This window comes from Lepidochelys kempii, chromosome 9 (assembly GCF_965140265.1).
Source record: "Lepidochelys kempii isolate rLepKem1 chromosome 9, rLepKem1.hap2, whole genome shotgun sequence".
Taxonomy (NCBI): Eukaryota; Metazoa; Chordata; order Testudines; family Cheloniidae; genus Lepidochelys; species Lepidochelys kempii.
Genome location: NC_133264.1, coordinates 42,435,575 through 42,459,690, shown reverse-complemented (window position 1 = coordinate 42,459,690; position 24,116 = coordinate 42,435,575). Strand labels below are relative to the sequence as shown.

Below are 24,116 nucleotides of genomic sequence, written 5' to 3'. Positions count from 1 at the left end.
AAGTGAATGGATTGCATTTCAGCAAAGTGGCACAAGCATATGTAATCAGAGTAGATGAAAACCAAAGAGTGTCAAGAGAGGTAGTGTCAGCTTCCTTTTCAAAAGATTTAGTGTCTAATTAGCCAATTTTGAGTCTTCTAGTATGTACTGCAAATCTATAAAACATTCAGAAATAAATTGTGGAGAATAAATTGTTACCCTAAAAAAAAAATCCGTGAACTCTGAGCTATAATGAAACACATTTTGTTCAGATACTAGGAAGACTACTCTTGTATTGAAAAAGATGTGACACTATCTCTAATGTCTCATGTATTTGTATCTCTCACAATTTCTTCCATGCTGATCATGTAGCACATGCTTTGTGTGAACGTGTGCATACACTGTCCAGCATCTTATAATCGGCCTCTTTCTATCTTCTGAGAATGAAAGAAAGGCAAAATGTGTAATAAAGATAAATCATCCTCCTAATGGAATGTCAGGGTTATCATTTAAAGTTGAAAAAACTTCTATTCAAATTTTCTCTTTACAATCCTACATTCCAAGAGCATCAATTTATAAAATGGTGTATCAGAATAGTAACAGGACTATATGATGTCATAGTAACAGTAATATTTCCTGCTACTGCTCCATGGGAAATATTATAAGCTACATATTAAATACAAAAACTATGCTAACGCAGTGCAATAGCAGAAATATTCAAACTTTGTGTTTGGAGTCTCAGCCATAAGAGCTGAAGAGAATAAGTACATTTACAGTGGAATTCTTTTGTACTGCAAAAACTTTTCTTGCACAGAATTTCCCTATAAACATAGGTTCGTTTTAACCACAAGTGAAATTTTCATATTGCAATCCATTAAAAAGGCAGGGCTTCCCTTTGTCTTCACTATAAACCAGTTCTATTGTACTGCATTGTGTAATCTTTAGATCACATATTTTAAATTTCACATGGCCAAGTATAGGGAAAATATGAAATTGCATGTATTTGTTTACCTGTCTTAAAATTAAGTGAAGAAAAAGTAAGTATTAAAAAAAAACAAAAATTCACTTATCCTAGAGGGATAAGGATATCCTTTACACCACAGGTAATCAACACTAATACAATGGACATACACCTGTGTTCATTATGGCTATTTGGCAGGTCCCTGAAAGGAGCAAGAAGAGTGAAAAGTGGAGCAGAAGAAGAGATAAAGACAGAGAAAGAGGGTAAAAGTAGTACTAGCTTGGAAATCTGGGAGAGAGATGTGATTTTGCTACCCCTTTGGTAGCACAGAATTATGAGCTATGATATGGTGAACTACCTTCCAGAAATAACTAAGGGGGGAAAAATAAGCCTTTTTTTCCTCTTGATAGGCCAATCTTCCATGATACATGTTGAGATAACCAGCTTCCATTCATCTTGAGGTAAGGGTGTTGATCTTTTAAAAGAGTAACTGGAAGATTATATTGCAGAGAGGATGAAAACTGCAGTCTAGGCCTTAAAAATGAAGATGAATAAGTATTAAGATGTAGATGTGCACAAACATTTTTTTCAATATGGGCTGACTTAGGCCAACACAAAAAATAAGCATATTGTCCATATGTAGGGCTGGGTCAAAAGTTTTCCATCAAAACTGGTGGTCTATGGAAAACAGGGGTTTTCCACCAAACGATTTTTTTTCTACAAAAAGTAACTGCTTTCTCAAAAAAAATTCAATTTTTCATTGAAAACCAAAATATTTCCATTTGGAAATGCTGCTGTGGTGCCTCATGTCCCCAGTTCTCAATAAGCACGATTCCCTAGCCAGATTACATCTCTTATGATGCATCATTGGAGTCCTTGGCCATGGTACACTCCAGGAGGACAGAGGAAACAGCTCTACAACTGTTTCCTATTTGGGGATACAATTATTTGGGTAGTATAATCTAACAAAACACAAATCCACAGGGATCTGACTCTTCAGATTTTCAAATGTCCTGTTTTCAAACCAAGCATGATTAGTCTCAGATTCAGAGGCAAGAGAGTGGACTTTCAAGATCATCAGCCTGTATGTTTGTCCCAGGTGGGCCCACAGGATAAAGCTAGCCTATTCTGAGAAGTCTCTTGGTGAATGCTCTTGTCCCAGACATTTCAGATAGTAAATGCACATTCATCAACTTTTTCCCACTGGGCAGCAGGCATAATGCTTGATTACATAGGCATCTACAAGAAATCAACCGAACAGTGATGTTTGGGTTGTGCAACAAAATACCGATATGTTTATATGACAGGAAAAAAAATCTGATAATTTGGAACTATCAGCTTGTGCAACAACTCACCTATGTAACTTTAAAATATGCCCTCTGCAGTTTCCTCCTATGTTTGTTACCTGCCTTGTCTTACCTCATTTCAAATTAGATAGGAAGGTCTTTGAGTTTCAGTTGTGATCCACAATGTTTCAGATCCATAAGCTAAACCATGATGATACTCAGGTAAACTACACAGTTACACTAAGCAGATTGCCAATAAAATATTTTTGTTAAAAATAGTAAAACTAAATCATTAAAAAATTAAGCTAAAACTACCAACAGGGAAAAGGAATAGTAATGAGAGAATAAGGAAAGGAATTAAGTGTGCTTGTGGCCTTGAGCCCTTTTATATCCTCACTTTGAGTATTTAGATGTGAGTGACCTCAAGAACTATAGCAATATGTTGCAGGAGATAAGTGTCTCTTGGTGTCACTGAGTCCAGAGAAGGAGTTTTGCAGAGGAAGGACAATTATCATTTTAGTATAGCGTGGATTTGAAAGTCAGTATTTTATATCCTGAAACACATACCAAGTTTAAAATAATCTGAGTGATGAATACCCCTTTGGTTTGTATCCGCAGATAACATGTACAGCTTATTTTTCAAACAATTTTTTCCCCTCCAAATTCAGTGCACTACACATTCTATGTTCAGGATACAGTATGTACGCATCAAGGCTTCGATTCTGTGAGCATTTAATGCAGCATATACATAATTTCAAACATAAATATCTTTACATAGTCTCATTGAAGAGGCCTCAAATTTAGAGTTTCACATCCAAACAATTTGTTGTTTCTACCTGAAAACGTTTACACTCTGGCTACAGAAAATTTAAATAAGCCCAGAGTACTAATCACTGAAGTAAATTGTAATCACTTTCTTTTCTTTAGGTTACCGTTGATCTATTTTCAGAAATTACCCTACATCCATTATACAAGTTTAAAGGCTCTCTATGAATCATTCTAATGAAAGATCAGTCACCATTTATCTCTACTATGTGCTTGAGGGACTTCCCCTACCCGGAATACTATTTGTACAGAGAACAAATTTACTTTTTTTTTATTATTATTATTTATTAAAAGATCTGGAGTTTGAAAGTATATTCTGAGATCTCCTAATCAAAAAAGAATATCCAATCACTACATCCTCTGTGTAAAAATTTCCAGATTTACTTCACACTTCCCATCAATAATGGGCAACAATATCCCATATTAGCCAAGATAACAGATGTTTATTTTGATGTACAGAGCAATAAAAATTGCATGCTGATTTACAACTTTGCTTGCAAGCTGGCTTGCAGAACATTTTAAATTTCATCTTTAGTTATGGCTTTGGGATTTGTGAGTTTTATTGTTTTTAAATACTGGTTCCCTTTGTAGAATCTTACCCACTCACTTACTGCCTCTTTCAAGTTAAGGTCTTTCCAGATGAACTTCTTGCACCAGCATTGTACAGGGAAGGCCAAATGGTTCTTGTACCTTACTTGAGAGTACTTCCTTAAGCAGTTATTTAGGTGGCTGATGGCTTGTTCGTATTTTCCTAGATAGCCTTGTCCTTTGGCAGTTGTTTTGGAAAAAAGAAAATTATCTAACAATGCAGGTTGAACACTAATTAGGAAAACACACTAATCCTTCTCTTACACGATAATGAAATTTTTAATTAACACTTAATTCCATCCACTATTGATCTGTATGTGCCTCCCATGCTATTCATCTCACCAGGAGACCTTCAGATACTTTTTACCGTTGTTTATTAACAACTTATTGGCACTGAAGTAGCACCCCAAAGGCTCCAAAAATAAGGGTTAGAAACCCACTGTGTTTGGTGTTGTACAAACACATGGTTCCTGTACCAAAATGTTCACAATATAATCTGAAACAAGATGTAATAGGTAATAAGAGAAACAGGGAAAGAGGACAAGAGTAATGATTAAGATCAGGTTGCTACATGGGTCAGAGTTAGTCCGTAACTTCATCAGTCATGACAGTTCCAAATCATAACAAACTTTATTTGAAACAAATAAAATACATTACTTCAGACACTGATACACAACATAACCATTACTTATTAGCTGATTTCTTGTAGGAGACAGGGGTCTTAGGGAGGACCTTCCACAGGTGTCATTTAATAAAGAAGATGCAGTGTGACTTGTCTTATGTCATCAGCTCAAACAACTGACAACAACTGGTTGCTTAACAAAGGCGATCTTCTTATACAATTGTAGAATTGTATTGCATATGTTGGGGGCTATTTTGGAACAGTTTCTTAACACAGAAGGTTGCCTAACAAAGATTCTCATGTAGAGGTATTGGTGTACTTTTAGACTAAACATTCACAACTTCAACTGAAGTTTTCTTTAATATCCAGGCCATTATTATTTGTATTCTGGTACCATATGTGTATTCCTCGCGTGGCTTCAGGGTAATGGTCGTTGCTCAATGTCAGCGGGCGTGAGGTCACTAATATGGAATTTTCCCCTTATGTGCAAGGGTTGCTATTGATAGTCAACAACTGTATATCTTTTTTCCATTAAAATTAGATCCATAGAGAATTAACTCCTTCTAAGTTGGTTGCTTAGAGAGAAGTTAATTCTAAACGTATCAGTGGCCAAAGACAGAAGGATCCAAGGTCAACAAAGATCGAAGTACCAGTTTAACAAAATACACAACTTTTCTTCATCTTTAGTGTGTGAAGGGAAATCAAAATATTTCTATTTAGTTCACATATGTTAATTTATAAATCTTGTAAATTCTGTTTTCCCTCCCCCAATTAAAGTTTAATATTTCACTAGCAAAAGATTAAACCCCATAAAAAGTACCAGAAATATACCTTTTCTGCCTTTTTGTCAGAGATATCTTGCTTTTCTAGAACTGCCATACTCTCCTTCAGATTCTTCACTATGTCTGCAGGAGACTTGTGGGACTTGCCAAAGGGGAATGGCATTATTGCAAACTGTACAGGTCTTCCTTCTGCAGCTCCTACTTCACCTGGAAACAGAAAACAAAAGGACTATCAAAGGTGGAAACAGTGGGTCAACAGTGATAGCATATATGAAGAGCCAGAAAGCATTATAAAGGCGTCAGTATAGTCTGCAGTGTAATTCGGTTAAACTAGAACACAAAACCATCACTAAATTGTACACTATTTGAGTTTCTAATTTTTTAGAAAATGGAACAAAGAATCCAAGAGATCAAACCAAAATTACTATCCAGTGTTTCAGACAGATATTAAGAATTATATTCAGGACCACGGGACTGTACAAATAGCACAGTTCAAAGTCACATGCTAGCAAGATAAAAATATACAGGTTATTCCAAATTATGCTGGCAAGAAAAATCAAATCACTAACAACAGGATTTGTCCTAGCTTATTATTGCTAGGTACTGAAACTTATTTTCAAGTGAATGCATAGGTGGCTGCTGGCAACAGAATTTTATTACCAGTACCAAGGATTAAACAAAGCATTTAGGGTCATACTCTGTCATACTGAAGATCACATTAACAGAGACAGTTCTTTCAAAGATGAGGAATGCCCTCTGCCCTAAGTTACCAGACTTTTCCAAGGGATAGTTAGCACTTGCATTAAATATATTCATACCTTTGTATAAATTAAATAGGAAGCAGAAAGATTTTCTAGTGCAAAAGTAAACAACTTTTCAGAGAATAAATGCTCCAATACCAGAGCTTTAGTTCCTAAACTTGTTTATCTTCATTCACACCACAATAGCTTCCCCTGAAATGATTTCACAAATTGTACTTCCAGAACTCTAGACGAGCTACAAGTGAACAGAAAATCCCACACTGAAAAATGCTGATGGGTTACTTCTATAGAAGACAAAAGACATTTGAAGCTGACAAAGCAGAGGTTACAATGTCATTACAAAAAAAGGATGTCACCCTGAACATCAGTTATTTTCTATCTCCACCTGCCAATGAGAACGATAACCAGCCAGCATGGATCAGTATAAAAAAACAACTAGCATCTAATTTACAACAAAGCTTCTCATCTAATATAATACAAACACTTGTTACATGTCACTTAAATAAAAGTTCCTCCCATAGGCCATAGAGCTAGAATACTGAAATTTGGTACATTCACTCATTACGGACTCCATATGTTTTAGTTTAATCTTTCCATCACAGGTCACTAAAAGCTTTTCAGTTGTAAGATTTTAACCATTCAAGTACCTTTACTTGTAAATTAGAAGTATAAATTTGCAAAAGTTTAGTTTTTTACATGAGCCAGTTATGTCAGGTATGAGGCCAACCATTTGAAGAACTGAATGTCATAGGATACCAGATCTATTTAAGTTTTTAGCCAAGAAAATTCCCATAAATATGTAAACTAGGTATGTGATTATAAAACTTACTATAACAGTTGCATGCTGCTGGGTAAGAAATACAGCTGCTCATGAGGAGATGCATTCCTGCAGTAAGTAGTATTTAAATCAGTCTACTCTTGAAGAGAAAGTAGCAAAACATCAGTATAATGGAAGTGATCAGATCTCACACACTTCCAAATACAGTATTTTCACTTTTTTAACTTATGCAAGCAATATGGCCAATATTTAGATGTGGTGAAATTACTCTTTCCACCATATCTCAAAACATCTTAATCAGCACCGATAAAAGGCTGAAAAATTGAGTATCTATGAATAGAGAATTGATAACATAAGAGATAATAGCATCCCCGTTATTGATGAAAAATTACTTTAAGACAATAAAATTAAATAATGTCTCAATATTTTGCCAAATGTGAGTGCAATACAGTACCATCTTCAGTGAAAACATGACTATCAACTATTATTTAATAAAAATGATGCTATTTTCAAACATTAGGGATTTACAGGTATTCCAGGATTTTTATTTGGCAAGAGAGGGGGCAGGATGACACTCCTTTTATAAACTGCATGCAGCATTTAAAGTATGCCCTTAAAGTATGATTTCACTCTGAAAACTGCTTATGTACAAGTGGCATCATAGCTTTCCATATCTGTCTCAATCACTTCCAGACAGATTCTGCTCAGTTTACCAGTTTAAAAGATTCCTCCCCCAAACACTAGCTCTGTCAACACAAACTGGGATCTAAAAGTCAAGCTGAATTTTTTATGGGTTGTGTATCACTATTGGTAATAAATACAAAAAAAGCCAAATTATCCACCAGTTACACCTGTATAACCCCTTTATCTTCAATTAAGGTTGGACAGGTGTAAATGAAGGTAGAATTTGATCCAAACTGTTTTGCTGAAGATGTGAGAGAAAGAGTTGAAATCAAGCTCCAGAACCAAGACAGCTATGGGAAATAAGTGTTACTAAACGTAGAATTTAAAAAAAAAATTATCATGAAATAAGCAGTTATGACAGAACACAATGTAGGAAGAAGCTCTATTGAATCAAAAGATAATATTGTTATATACTTATTTTTCTGCCCACAATTACACTGCTTTCAGAATAAAAACTCTCACAAAGAATTACACTAACTCATTTAACTATAGGCAAGCAGTCAGATAAATCCAATTTCTAGGTTTACAGAATGAGTGGGTTTTATAAACTTCCCTCTAGAGGATAGTGCCTTCACCTTTTTATTTAAAATGGTCTAGCCCCTACATTTGCAGGAAGGCCTGCAATTTGACTTACCTGTCATTGTTTTACGAGCTCCATATCAGTAATACGGTACATGGACATATACATGATTTTGGGGTATATTTGCAAGAATTTCAATTTGAAAATTTGAGGATAAAAAATTAGGACAATTCAATAAATTCCCCAAATGTAGCTTATTTGTATTTGAATATACTCTATCCATAAATAGAGAAGTTTCATTATGAGTTTTTGATAAGCAATTTATAAAAATAAGCCAACTGGCAATAGCAAGCAAATCCAAGCCCTCCGTCACAGCAGGTGCCGGGAGAGATCATTGCTGCAAGGTGTTTTATGTATTATATAAAACTAAGCAAATGAGTTATTTGTGCTATTTCTGTTGCAGGAATAGAGTGACACTAGTGGGAACCTCACTTGTGTCTCCTGAGAGTGGAAAAAGCCAGTGCTGCATCTTGCTAAAGAAGCCGGGGTATCCCTCTATATTCTAGAAACATAACAGATACAGTTGTGAAGTTGTGAAAAACATATGAACTGTGACAGACTGACAATATCCTAAAATACCCTGAACAAACCTTATGGAATTAAGATAAACTTCACTGAATAAGCTTAGTACCTTTGTGATAAACTGTATTAAAAATGAAATTGTGTATGTGTTGCTGTGGAATTATATGTACCTCCTCTAGCAGGGAGGGGATGCTCATGTATTCCTCTGTTATCAGCCTTTGAAGCCACACCTTTGGGGAGATATGCATATACTAGTTCAAACTTCATTCTCCAGAGACCAACAGACAAAGAAAAGACTTTTGGATAAAAGCTTGGGGTTTAAACTGACTCAGGGCCTTTTTCCTGATCCAGCAAATGGACAGGACCTCTGGTTCACGGAGGGTCCCAATCCTTAGAGAATTGGAAGTATTTGGCCTACTAAGGCTTCATAAGACTGTGTACCTGTTCTGAGCTGAAGCTCTCATGAACTTGTAACCACAAAGAACCCTTACGGTGGGCTGATGCCTAGTAAACTTATTAGCATGCATGCAGGTTCTTTTATTGTTTTTAATGTTTTCTCTGTAATGTTTTTTACCTTAAAAATAAAATAAGCTTGCTTAGAAAGAACAGTGTGGTAGCTTCCAATTATAGTAATCACTGTGTTATCAGTCTCTGAAGATTCAAATATTAAGGCCAGAAGGGACCATTACAATCATCTAGTCTGACCTTCTGAAAATTGCAGGCCACAAAACCTCACCTCAAGCTGGTATGTTTAAGCACTGTCTTCACTGGGAAATGCACAGTGAAGGCAAGAAACTGTTCAGCCTAGACGTACCCTGGTCAGAAGGAAGTGAGATGTGGGTCTCCACCCAAGAGAGGCAACAGCCAGGAAGCTGGAAGCCTGAAAGTGGGTGTCCTTGCTGGACCACGGAGGAGAAATACAAGTCCAGGTGCCTTCAACTGTAACATGAAGCACTTAGGATCTCTCTCTCTTGCTAACCTGGCGAAAGTTCTCTAAAAGGCAAGCTACAATATTCGACAACAGTGTGCGTGTGAGGCTGGGAAAAATTGCAACATACCACATCTGCCTAATAAAAAAAGGAAAAGTCCAAAGGAACTGCCATGTGATATTCATCCACAATCAGCCACTTGAACCATATCAAATTATAACAATTTTCCCAGTATCAGCATCTGGGTTGTGGTTTTTTTGTTTGTTTTTGCAGACTACTTAAACAGATTTGTTTGCCACTTTAAAAACTACCTTCAGACCTTTTCCAAAAAGTTAGTCTCCTAATAAGCACCTGGACAGCTTTATCTTTTGAATTAGCATGTTGCTTTGCTTCATCTCCCATTCTCAGTAATCCGGACATATTTATTCATTTGTGAATTGAGGCCACGAGTAACCTTCCACTGAGCACTTACCACAATATCATAAGCACACTTTACTGTCTGCACTCACCTAACAGGATCTGGTAGAAAGAGAAAAGTTTGACCCAGCCAAATGAAAAACAAGATGTTTAAAAGTATCGATATTGGGTTCAAATTTAGAAAATATAGAATGTAACCTTTTTTTGTGTAGTACAAGCAGATATCAAAAACAGGGCACAGTCAATTCTCCAAAAGCTAAACATCGCACTAAGAATGTGATATAGTATCTTTTCCCTCTAAGTCAGTGTTTCCCAAACTTGGGATGCCGCTTGTTCAGGGAAAGCCGCTGGCGGGCCGGGCCGGTTTGTTTACCTGCCGCGTCTGCAGGTTCGGCCAATTGCAGCTCCCACTGGCCACGGTTCGCCGCTCCAGGCCAATGGGGGCTGCGGGAAGCGGCAGCCGGTACATCCCTCGGCCCACACCGCTTTCCGCAGCCCCCATTGGCCTGGAGCGGCAAACTGCGGCCAGTGGGAGGCACAATCGGCCGAACCTGCGAACGCAGTAGGTAAACAAACCAGCCCGGCCCACCAGGGGCTTTCCCTGAACAAGTGGCGTCCCAAGTTTGGGAAACACTGCTCTAAGTCATTGGTTTGAAATTAACACACAAATAATGTCTATAAACAGTTGCCACAGAATGGCTACATACGAAATGCATTGGTGTTTTTGGCCCAGTTCCTACTGGACATGATAAAGCTGGATCCCCACCACCACCCGGGCTCGAATTCCCCCTCCCCTCCACTGGGAGACAACCCAGGCTCCCTTCCCCTTTCCTTCTCCTCCTACCCCTGCAGTCCCTCACCTGGAGGTTGCAGAGCTCTGGCGGTCAGTCCCCAGGATGGCAGCAGCAGTGCAAAAGTAAAGGCTGCAATGGGGCACTAAGTCTGCTTTGAAAAGTGATATTGATGAACATCAGTTTTCACATTGCCACCCTTACTTCTGTGCTGCTGCTCTACACTCTGTCTTTAGAGCTGAGTAGCAGGGTGCATAAACAACTAGAGACACAAAGAGGGGGGGCCTGATCAAATAAGTTTGAGAACCACTGCTTTAAATCATAAATAGTTTGTAACAGCTTTAGGGAATACACGTTAAATAGTAGCCAATTTTAAACTACTATGGTTAACATAAATTATATTCTGAAAGGTTTAAGATTGCCTTGCTGCTTTAAAAAAAAAATAGATGCTTGAAAAAGTCCATCTACAGGGACACTTGTCTCTCTTTCTGAAGAAAAACTAGAACAAATGCAAGAACACTGACATGCAGTTCTTTTCCTTGTTCTTTGGTATATTAAATTGATCACAAGACTTCTACTTTGGACTATATTCCCTAATTTTAAACATTTTTTCTTCTCATTTGAAATATCAGAAAATGCACTTTCCTACAGGCAAATTCAAATACGGGTTAGAAAGAGCTACACTGAAACAGTGTAATCACCCAATAAGGGAAGTTATTTAAGCAAGGAGTGACTAAATTAAAAATAAGTTGATTACATGACGATTACTAAGAAAAACATTCTGAGAACAAAGTACAAATAGTAGTACAGTACATCTTCACTTACTGGCATCTCTATTAAATTACTCCTTAGAAAGCTGGATTACAGACACTCAAACGTTACTAGTGTGGACCTCAACAACTCTCTTGACACTAGGATGAAGTTCAAGGAACATTGGAGAACAGAGGAAGGCAGAAAAAAATCGTCTTGCTGTGACAGACTGTACCCTTATGTTCACCATTGTTACAAAACTATGAAAAAATCTGTACAAAGTATCCATTTGTGAGGTATTTCAAAACTCATAATTCAGTGACCATTATTGTCCTTACAATGTTGCCATGCATACTTTACATGTAAAGTTACGAGATTCTACCGTACGATGTTACTAAAGCATATTCTAAATCTGGGGAAGTAGCCCAAACCAGTTCCTCAGAGACAAAAGGCTAGTCAGCACCTCAGCCAGGTTTCAGCATAATCAAATAGTCTATCACCTGATTAAGGGGACATTTTTGACAGGAAGAAAGGTATAAATGAGAAATGTACATGTTGGCAAATTGTACAAAATATTGGCATTTTGGGTTCCCACTCAAAACAGACTTGCTGCGACCTGAACTCAAGCTGGAGGGGATTCTCAAAGAAGAGAAATGGTATAAGATCCCTCATTTTTATTCACTGCATCAACAATGTTTGAAAGATAAACTGAGTGAATGGTCCTGATTGAAGGAGTTCAGCCAGTAAAAGCATGTGATGAGAAAAACCTTTGCTTTGAATTCAATTAGCTTGTTCAGTTAGGTATTAGTTTACATTTTACCTTTTATTTCTTTGTAGCCAATTCTGACTTTTATACCTCATTACTGGTAATCACTTAAAATCTATCTTTCTGTGGTCAATAAATTTGTTTTATTATTTTATCTAAACCAATGCATGTTTGGATTGAAGTATCTCTAGCCTCCATTTGAGATAACAGGGTTTGTGCATATCATTTTCTATTTATGAAATGACAGAGCTTGTACTTCACAGAAGGAAAGAATTGGGCAGTACAAGATGCACATTTCTGGAGACAAGACTGGAACTGGGAATTTGCTGGAAATTATATCTGCAATCCAATTTAGAAGTGGCTGGCTAGAAACACTCATATCATTTAGCTGTGAGTGATTTTGCATGTGATAGGCTGTGTGTGACTAGGCCATGTGTGAACAGGACAGGAGCGGCTGCTCTCACTGCTGAGCAGTGTGAAAGCTGGAGAATTGAAGGGACATAGCTGTTCAACTGTCCAGATTGTACTCTGGGGAATGTCACACTTGCATTTTTGGTTATGTGTCAGATCAGAAATCCCGGACTGCCATGCTCTAGGGGAAAAAAAGCTCTCTCAAACTTGTCAAGTTTCCCCATGACTTCTACAAGTCAATTACATTAAGTAAGATATAGTTGTACAAAATTCCTACTTTCACAAATTTGGAAAGTAATCAGCTACAGTAGTCTAAAATTCTAATGCCACCTACAACTTTATTCTTTCAATCGTAGGGCTTCTAATTTAACAATGTCTTTTGTCTGTCACTTTTTAAAAATGTACCATAGACCAAAACAGTGTCAAATACTCAAATAGATTTATGTTGATTCATTTAGAGGTGAAGAGGTTGAAGTGAAATGGTAATATTCCATTTAATATGTAATTACTGAGGGAAGCAGGCCAAGAAAAATAAGTTATCTCTTGGTAGCCATAATGAAAAAGCACCTTTTGATAACAATTGCACAGATACGTTAAGACCTAACGCCCAATGAGTAAGCACAGAAAACGTTCTGCTATTGTGTGAGCGGATAAGAGGTAGCAACTTGTTAAAAATTAAACAAAATCAGCATAATTTAAATAAGGCAGAACTACAAATATCAAGTCAATTATTTAGAAACAATGTTAAAAATATATAGATTACTTAAACACAAGAAAAGATGACAATGATGAGTCTAAAAGGATAAAATACACGTGCACAACAATTTTTGGACTTTTCAATAAGACGCTGTATCTGCTGCCAGTGATAGGCTGATAAATTCTCATACTAAAATCTGTACTATGGGATATTAAGAGAAGGGATATTAATTTATTACCAACATGGGATTGTAATGTAAATTAGTTTCTATCCTCTATAAAATTGATTTACCTAAAGTACCTATTACTTTATATATGTATATATTAATTTTGATTTATGGTTAAGCCAATATTAAAAACAGAAAAAAGATTTACAATCTTGCATCAGGCGCCAGTGTCAAGTATCACTTTTTTATCTATGTATCCACAGCCAACAAGAAGGTCAGAAATATTGGTCAGAACAGAATAGCATATGCACTATGAAATACAGTCAGCATGTTACAGCTACTACTACCCATACACATTTTTGCAGAAATACAGAAGGTTGGGGGGGCCTTTTCTTTTATCCCCAGAATCAATCTTTTATACAACAGGTTTTTTAATTTTTTTTCACAAAATAAGAATTCGTGTCCACAGCCTACTCCTGGGAGAATTCTGCACCAAAAAATTAAAAATTCTGTGTATTTTATTTGCCAAAATAACACTATCACACCAGTTTCAATTATTTTGGGAATTTATTTCAAAATACCTGTCAGCAAGTATGTCTGTAGCAATACAGACACACACAAAAACTTCCCTGGAAGAAGAGAGTTGAAGAAATCCCTACAATAAACCAGTTCCTATTTCTCTACCCCCTCTCCCCCAAAGCTCAGCTGCAGGGGCACCCCCCCAGTCCAGACACTCACTCCCCCAAGAGCCCAGTTATGGTCCCCTGCCAGCCCAGACACTCTCATCCTCTCCCCCACAGAGCCAAGGAATCCAGAGGGAGAAACAGCCTGATGTTTGTGAGGAGTTTCCTGCACACCATCTTCTTTCTTCAAGGCATGCTGGGAAATGGAACCCATCCATCTCCCTCCCCCCAGCAGTGTCTTCTGTTTGCAATCTGGGCTCTGCTGGGTCCAGCATCCCCTAGTGGCAACCAGCAGCCCATTTCTGGACGGGAAAAAGGAAATTCTGCACACAACACTAATTTCTGAACAAATTCTGCATTGTGCAGTGGCACAGAATTCCCCCAGGAGTAACAGATCTTATGGCCAGAAGGGACCATTAGATCATCTAGTCTGACCTGTGTAAGACGAGATGTGCATTTCACCCAATTACTCCTGTATGGAGCCCAATAACTTATGTTTGACTAAACCATATCTACCAGAAAGGCATCCAGCCTTGATATGAAGATATCAAGAGATGGAGGATCAACCACATCGTTTGGTACGTGATCTCAATAGTTAACCACCTACACTATTAAAAATTTGTGCTGGATGTTTAATTTGACTTTGGCTTTAACTTGTAGCCAGTGGTTCTTGATACATCTTTCTCCACTAGAGTAAAGAGCCCTTTGGTACGCAGTATTTTCTCCCCTGGAACATCTTATAAACAATATTCAAGTCACCTCTCAATCTTTAGACACGTCAAATTCATTTAACTCTTTTAAAGCTCTCACTGTAATACAACACGAGGATTTTGTCAGTATAGTTATATTTGTAAACTCCTATAGTGTGGAGTATAAGTACAGTTATATTGGTATAACTGCATCCACATTAGGGTTTTTATCAGCATTGCTATGTCAGTAACAAGAAAGTCACACACACACAACCCAAACAGATATTATCTACACCAGTGTAACTTGTGTGTTTAGACCAGGGGTGGGCAAACTTTTTGGCCTGAGGGCCACATTGGGTTTCCAAAATTGTATGGAGGGCCGGTGAGGGGAGGCTGTGTCTCCCCATACAGCCAGGCGTGGCCCAGTCCCCGCCTCCTATCCACCCCCCCGCTTCTTGCCCCGACGGCTCCCCCGGGACTCCTACCCCATCCACCACCCCCTGCTCCCTGTCCCCTGAACTCCCCCGAACCCCCCACCCCTAACTGCTCCATGCCGCCCCATCCAAACCCCCCTGACACCCTCTATCCAACTCCTCTGCCCTCTATCCAACCACCCTGCTCCCTGCCCCCTTACCGCACTGCCTAGAGCACTGGTGGCTGGCGGTGCTACAGCCGCGTTGCCCAGAGCACTGAGTCAGGCTGCAGCTCTGCAAATGCACTGCCAGGCTGCCCACAGTGTTGTGCTAGCAGTGTGCTGAGACTGCGAGGGAAGGGGGACAGAGCGGGAGGGGCCAGGGGTGAGCCTCCCGGGCCAGGAGCTCAGGGGCTGGGCAGGAGGGGCCTGCGGGCCATATAGTTTACCCACCTCTAGTCTAGACCATGCCAAGGGCATTTTTTCTAAACCTCAAATAATTTTTGTGGCTTTTCTCTGTACCCTCTCCAGTCTTTCAAGTCTTTAAATATTGTCACCAGACTATACACAGTATTTCAGAATGTGTCTTGCCAATGTCTTATGGAGATAAAATCACCTCCTTTCCCAGCCTTTATTGTCCCCATCTATACTTCCAAATACTGTATTGACCCTTTTTGCCACAGCATCACACTGGGCGTTCATGTTAAGTTACTATGACCCCATAAATCTTTTTCAGAATTACTGACCTTAAGAGCTCTGTGTAAGCTCAACAGCTTGTCTCTCACAAACAGAAGTTAACCAATAATACTACCTCACTCACCTTTTCTCTCTGCTATCCAGGATATAGTCTCCAATTCTGTAATTAAGGACTACGTTCTTTTTTCCCAGATGTACAACCTTGCATTTAGCTACATTAAAATGCATTTTTGAACAAGCCCAGTTAAGAAGCAATCCAGATCACTGTGTATGAAAGTGCCATATCCTTATCATTTGTATTATGCCAATCTTTGGCATCCAAAAATTTTATCAGCAGTGATTTTATATTTACTTCCAGATCACAGATAAAAATATTGAACAGCATCAGACATAGAGCCAATCCATGCAGAATAACACCAGAAACACTAGCATGTAAAAGTAAACAACATTAAAATCAGAAAATACTCAACTATAATGCTCGGCATGAATTAACTGCATACAGCTTATAAATGATACTTCTTATAAGTCACTAAAAATCTTTTAATCTATATCAGTCAAGAAAGGCATGTACAGTGGCTGTTAGGGCTGGAAGTGCCTACTTTCCTCATCAAGATTATTGTACTCCATCCAATGCATAATATTAGCATCCTGCTTGTAAAGTAGAAACACTAATATCAATTATTTATTGTGCAGTAGAACCCAAACGCCTCAATCAGGACTTTTTTTTTAAAACTGTTCCAAATACTATTGTTTACCACTTTGCTTCATGCAGCAATGAATTATTTGCAGTGTTACCAATTGAAAGGTGGTAAATTTTAAAAAAAATCCTCTTTTAATCAAAGAACAGAATTTTAAATGAAAAATGGTAAGTGACAGCTATTAAGGGTTTTTCTACACAACAAAATTAGGTTGACTTAATTTAGGTCGACCTACAGACACTACAGTAATTCCATCGGCTGTTGGTGTCCACACTATCCTCCTTCTGACAGTGCAGTGTGTCCTCACCAGGAGCGCTTGCAACAACTGAAGTGGGGCATTGACAGCTCAGTATGGGGCACTGATAGCCACGCAGGGCTCACAACTGGAGCCCCCCATCCGCCCCAGGGTGGCAGCCCCAGCTGTGAGCCCCACGAAGGCTTCACAGCACAGAGCCTACCAGCAGAGAAATTGACATTCTTTTCATTTTCACACTGCTATTGTCTCTGTTCAGGGGAGGTCAGTGGGAAGCTGGGGCTCTCAATGCCAGCAGCCAGGCTTGGAGAGGGGAGCCCAGGCAGCAGCCTGCTGGGAGCTGGGAGCCTGTGGGGCAGCAGGGTTCCCAGCAAGGAGAGGGCAGCCCAGGCAGCAGCCTTCTGGGAGCAGGTAGCCAAGAGCCTGAGGGCAGCTGGGCTCTTGCAGGAGCCTCCCACTCACCCCAGGGGCAACAGCGCTAGCTCTGAGCCAGACACAGGGTTCACAGTAGGAAACCTACCAGCCTTTCTTGTCAATTTCATGGCTCCACCAGGGAGTCGTGAAATTGACAAGAATTTTAGCCAATAGCCAATGTAAGTAAGGCAATGTCTATAGGGATACTGCATCACCCTAACTACACCAACATAAGCCCTATGCCCCTCATGGAGATGGAGTTATGATGTCAGTGTAGTACGGCACTTACATCAGCAGGAGCAAGATTATAGTGTAGACAGCTGCCCTACTTTGACCTAACTCTGTAGTGTAGACCAAGCCTAAGAAAGCCATTGTACTGGTCAGAACTTGAAGTGGAGCTGAAGAGATGGGTTCAAAGCGATCGTAATGTTTTAATAACTAAGTAGAGTGTCCAGGGTAACAGAAGACTTACAGGGAGGTAGGGGATACAAAGGCAAGTGATGGCTTTCAGGAATCTGCTACTATTAGATTGCAAACATAAACCCTGTTTGCGAACAGAATGTCAAATTAGTAACTGAGTTTTGATTTGACTGCTCAGACTTGTTTTATTATTTGCTGTTAACATATTATGACCTAAGTTTTGTTTGTAACAATGTTCACATCCAGCCAGTTTCTGGTCCACAGCAGAAATTTAATTAAGAGCCGGTGAAAGCTGATGTAGTTTATAAAGGTTAGCTCATCAACAAGGAAGCAGAAAGACCATTATGTAACTCAGGTGATAGTCAGTGTTAGTTCCACATATTGACTATTGCAATACTGAACAACCAACCAAATAATCCATACGAATAATCTGTTAACCTTCCATAGCTCAAATATGTTCTGAAAAATTATTGATTCCAACACAAGCTTTCATGATTTTCTTCAATTAGAAAGCATACTTTTTAGTTAAAAAAACAATGAAAGTTTTAGATTTTTAAATGAAACAATATATACAATATAATTCAGTTAATAAGTATATTAATTCCTCAAACACAAATGTGCATTGTCAAAATAATTAGCTTGCTGCGCTATATGTAAATCCCAAATACTTCAGTCACTCCAGTCTACTAATTACTTAGACCTATCATTTTTCATATTCTCTCAAATACCAATACACTTATCAACATTTATACTTTTATTTATTTATTTATAAACACCTACGCTAGAAAGATGTTTCAAACAAAACAATAAGAATGGGCTAAAACACTGATTCTGAGCTGGATGGACCAGAGTTCAGGTCTTTTAAAAATTAATTAAATTCTCAATTCAATTTTGCACCTTCCATGATTATTACTTGCACAATATTCTAGCAGTGAACCATTTTCTTAAAGTGCTCATCTTGTGCTACATTTAAGATAATGTAATTTTGTCAAATTTCAGTCTTTGCTTTTCAGCTGATTGAACAACAATCACAACTTATTTTTGCCAGTTTTGGGATAACAGGGATTGCTCCTGCATGAAATTCATGTTGAAGAGTATAATCACAAGTACATTTTGGTGCTAATCACAGGAAACGTCTCACAGGATCAAATTCACCAATGTTCTTCTATTCTACTTTTACAGTAAAAGTTTTGTTCAGTGGCATATTTGATCTCTCAGAACCAAATTAAATGTTTTCTGCACTTATTGAGATGGACACAAATCCTTTTTCTCATACTAACTTGCTTGATAAGTTTTACATTTCATTTTAGAACAATCTGTTTTCATTACTTTAATCTAGTCTATAGTTTCCTACCTCTTCCATCTGTTTTAGGCATGTTGAGCGAGATGAATTCATACTCAGATGTTTGACAACCACTAATCACGTACTTGCATTATTTACAAACATATTTCACATTTACTACAGTGAGTCTGAAAAAAAAAACTTAGTAAATTCAACACAAGACTGAAAAATCAGATTAGCAATGCAGCTCACAACCATACCTACACTTCCCACTAGCCACACTCCTCTCTCCAGTCACCAAAGACTAAGATTCTACTTGTTTGACAGATGAGGAACAAGATCACCTATACCATGACGCAGAAAATTCACAGATTTTTATTAGGCTTCATTAGCTCAGTGTCAGAGGTTCCCCTACCTAACAAATATAACCCACATTTTGCCCATGGCAACTGAATACACACACGAGCACATTTTCATAGACACTTAGATCAGTAAAAAGATAGATCACAACTTTTGAGGGATTTTATGGATGAATTTCATACTCGAATGCCACTATTATTCTTAATATTTAAAACCCAAATCCCAAATCTTTGTAAATATTCAAGGAAAATATCACAGATTTATGACTTAGCTTCTCTTCCTGATATGCAGTTTAAAGTCACTCCACCCATTCATTTGCCCAAAAACCTTTATGCTGTACTACATATGGTACACAGACAGGCACATAAAGTCCTCACCCATTCCCTTGTAAATATGAAAAGCAAACAGGCTATTCAAAAATCTTAACATGAAAGATGACCAACACCTACAATACATCGTGCAATTTGAAAAGTTTACTTCAAACCTTTAATACTGTAATGCAAGTCACAGTAAAAGAAACTGGAAATTAGCCTTTGCAGGCAATTTATAACTTTGAAGATCGTTTATTTAGAAAATGTATCTGATTGTATCAGGAGAAAGCTTTGAAAATCAAAGGTCCCAATCTAAGAAAAAGTATTAAGGCTAAAACCTTCCTCAAATGTGTTCTGTTTTTTATGATGTTTGGGAGCTTATAAACCAGGTAAGAGCAGCTTCTTTTGGCTACAGTAACCAAAGGCTAGTCCTAGAAGCCTTCACAATTCCCTTAAGATGGGAGTCACAAAATCAGTGACATTAGAAATGGAAAAAATGTATTAGACCACTTAGCCCATTCCATTGCCGCATACAGGTATCTACCTACAGTTAGGGGTTCCATTTTTTGCTATTCTTTTTCTGGAATTGTGTGTTTATTTTATGCACATTTTCAAGATGCGTATTATTGGTTAATTTTCTTTTTGAGAATTCCACAGCATTTCAATCAACATTTTCCTTCAGATATAATTTTAATTTCAAAGACTGCTCTTTCACCAATACAGGAAAAGCTACACGCAACAGAACATTTTCAGTTCCTGTCTTTAAGTGTATTTAATTTTACAACAAATATGGAGACATAATACCATAGCCAAAGTTGAAAAAAGGAAATTTCAAAATAGCTAAAATACTTATTTTAAAAAAATGTAACTGTGAAAACTGACTTTGTGGTTGTTTATTGATTAAATCCTAAACCCAGAAACTCTATACATAGTATTTTCTAGTGCTTTGTCCATTCTAGTTGTCCACCACTTCCTTCAGGGCAGGGGTTCTCAACGCACAGCCATATCAGCACACAGCTGCAGCCCATGTGACATCCTCATGGCCATACAGGTAGTATATATTGTGGGGATGCAACCCACAAAACAAACAGAGCTGCATATGCGGCCAACAATGGTAAATAGGTTGAGAACCAGTGCTTCAGGGAGACTATTTGACAGCCTGTAGCTCTCACAGTAAAGGAATTTTTCCCAATATTCAACCTAAATTTCCTTAAGTTCATTGCAATATAGTTCTCCGCACAGCTCATCTGAAAAATGACAGGATCATTACTAGTATTTGAGAGAAAGTAGGGTCATTTCAAGGGACAAACCAGATTAAGGCATGAGGCTGCATGAAGCCTGAAAACCAACACTCTGGAGTGCTTAGTCTTTGCAAGTTCGCAACTATAAAAACAGTCTAAAAGAAAAAATATTGCATAATAAGGGTGTCAAGGTTCCTTCCCCCCTCTGAACTCTAGGATACAGATGTGGGGACCTGCATGAAAACCTCCTAAGCTTACTTTTACCAGCTTAGGTTAAAACTTCCCCAAGGTACAAACTATTTTACCTTTTGCCCTTGGACTTTATCGCTGCCACCACCAAACGTCTAACAAGTATATAATTGGGAAAGAGCCTGTTTGGAAACGTCTTTCCGCCCAAAATCCTCCCAACCCTTACATCCCCTTTCCTGGGGAAGGTTTGATAAAAATCCTCACCAGTTTGCGTAGGTGAACACAGACCCCAAACCCTTGGATCTTAAGAACAATGGAAAAGCATTCAGATTCTTAAAAGAAGAGTTTTAATAGAAGAAAAAGTAAAAAGAATCACCTCTGTAAAATCAGGATGGTAAATACCTTACAGGGTAATCAGATTCAAAACATAGAGAATCCCTCTAGGCAAAACCTTAAGTTACAAAAAGACACAAAAACAGGAATCTACATTCCATTCAGCACAGCTTATTTTCTCAGCCATTTAAAGAAATCAGAATCTAACGCATATCTAGCTAGATTACCTACTAAGTTCTAAGACTCCATTCCTGTTCTGTCCCCAGCAAAAGCATCACACAGACAGAGAGAGAGGCTTTGTTTCTCCCTCCCCCCAGCTTTTGAAAGTATCTTGTCTCCTCATTGGTCATTTTGGTCAGGTGCCAGCGAGGTTATCCTAGCTTCTTAACCCTTTACAGGTGAAAGGGTTTTTCCTCTGGCCAGGAGGGATTTTAAAGGTGTTTACCCTTCCCTATCCTTCCCTTTATATTTATGACAGGGCTTTTCTACACTTACAACAGTGCAACTATGTCGCTGTAGCACTTAGTGAAGACGCTACCTACGCCAACAGGAGACCTTCTCCTGTCGGCTTAGGTACTCCACCTCCCTGAGAGGTAGTAGCTATGTCGATAGGAGAAGCCCTCCCATCAACACAGTGCTGTCTACACTGATGCTCAGAGGTGTGGGTTTTCCACACCCCTGAGCGACACAGTTATACCAACATAAGTTTGTAGTATAGACCAGGGCTTAGTGTCAACAATGTAAGTGAGACAACTCTGTGGCAAACCAGTCATGAAAAAACTTAACACTAGAGAGCTGAAGATGCTGCTACTACATGACTAACACTGAACTAAGACCAGCTGAGACAGCAGATATGTTACAGCTGATATGTTAAAGCATAGTTTAATGCCTCCTGTTCTGACTACTTTTCTGCTTTTGCAAGAAAACCTCGTCCCAAGGTATTGTCTATGCTACAGTGGCATAGACAGACATGTGAAAACAATGTAAAAATTAAAATAGCCATTCTGAAATTAACTTGTTCTCATCAACCCAAGATGTAGTTGACACTTGTAAAATGAAACTCACAAACTGATTGAACTAGGTACATAATTTAAGGATGACATATTTCCACATATTTCCTCTGAAAGAAACGTCTCATTGGAAGTTATATACTGATTAATGTAGGAAGCAAGAGACAGCAGTTAACGTACAAGTTTCTATTTTCAGACTTGGAGTCATGGCCCTGTTAATATCATGAAATCCTTCTATCTACTTTGTCGTGGCCCTTGCTCAGTGAAGAGAACAGAAATGGCAAATTGGTCAATTAAATTTTGGGGTTTTTTAAGCAGAGTTCCTTATCCAAAATTAGGAGCAGCTGTACAAGCATTACTTGTTGAATCTACCGTTGGCAACATATCTCAGGTAGCAGCTTTGCTTTTCTGCAAATCTTGTATTTTTGCCTCACGCCCTAGATCCAAAAACATAGTATCCCGCATATTCCATAAACTAGTTACTAGCGGATCCATTTTTATATTAAAAAATGGAGTTATCCATCTCGCTTGCCCTCCTCAAATAGAAATACCAATTCCTCAGCCAATCCTAGAGAAAGGATGCAAGAACGATGAAGGAGGCGGGAGGAAAATTTCCAACAGGTGAGAAGACATAAGATCAACTTTCTGCTCAGATCAGCAGAGCTCAGACACTGGTAAGGGGTAACTGTTCCTCTGCCCTGAGACTTCTTACAGATAAGGTCCTAAAAGATACAACTTTATGTCTCCCTATTCATCAGCATCTACACAAGCCCACTTAATGAGAGAGTATGTACTCACAAGAGCCACTGCCAACAATATGCCTATGACACTTGGTTCTGTATCTCATTTTCCAAAGATGTAACTAATGCCATTAAAGAGTTAATATACTTACAAGAAATCAGCTCCTGGATGAAAAGCAGCTGCTTCAAGTTGAATCCAAACAAGACTGAAGTGATACTGGTCAGATGGAAGAACACACACCAAACAACCAGCCAGGAGGCTACCCCACTTCTTCCATTAAAGCTCTGTGCCTGGCTTGCCTCATCACTGAGCCTAGACCCCAAGACAATTAGCAGGGTAAGAATTCAATTTTTTTTTTCTAATTCAGATTATTTTAATCTATTTTTATTTTTAAGATTTTATTTTTTTAACAATTTTGATGGGTAGGGTTTGGGTTAGGATGGATGCAGTGTTGACTGCGGGAGGCTCCCTGTACAGCTGAGGGACCCAAGACAACACGGAGGATGAACCCCTGATTGGGGGCATCCCACTGCTGAACAGTTCCTGCCCAGGGATGGCTCCCACACTTCTGGCTAATGATTGTGAGAGAGAGAGAGAGAGAGAGAGAGAGAGAGAGTGGGGCCATGACAGCAAAGCTCCAGAGGGCTACTTACATAGCTGCAGGGCCAATGATGCCCAATCCCTGCAGGTGAAACGTGAGAGAAGGTTGCAGACATCATGGGACAAAGCAGAGATCTCTGGCACCCCTCACTGGTGAGTGACAGAGTGGGGTCTGCGACAGTGGGGCTGGAAAGGGCTCTCTACAGATCCAGTGACACCTCATCCCTGCAGGAAGGACAACTATTACCAAATGATTTTTTTTCCTGGAGATTTCAGTGTGTCAGCTGAAATCTATGTTTACAGGCAGTTACTGATTAAACTCAAATCCTGCCAAGCCTACTTACCAGCTAGAGTGCCAATGACCAAAAACAATGCCTTCTTTCACCTCCATTTTGCTAAGAAACTTTGCTCTTTTTTCCCCTATTCGGACCTGGACCCCGTGATCCATATATTTGTCACCTGCAGACTAGATTACTGCAATTTTCTGTA

At 38.6% G+C, this 24,116-nt stretch overlaps 1 protein-coding gene across 4 annotated transcripts in view; it reads right to left on the bottom strand.

Moving 5' to 3' along the window:
* CAB39 (calcium binding protein 39) overlaps window positions 1–24,116 on the bottom strand; it is a 68,297-nt gene that overhangs the window by 28,265 nt on the left and 15,916 nt on the right. For 3 of the 4 annotated variants that reach the window (XM_073360032.1, XM_073360031.1, XM_073360030.1), the window contains one exon: window positions 5,093–5,250. In XM_073360032.1, the coding sequence (XP_073216133.1) occupies window positions 5,093–5,206 (114 nt within the window). In that variant the 5' untranslated portion in view covers window positions 5,207–5,250. Of the gene's footprint in view, window positions 1–5,092; window positions 5,251–23,178; window positions 23,340–23,680; window positions 23,853–24,116 lie in introns of those variants that run through there. The other variant, XM_073360029.1, reaches the window with a different exon arrangement.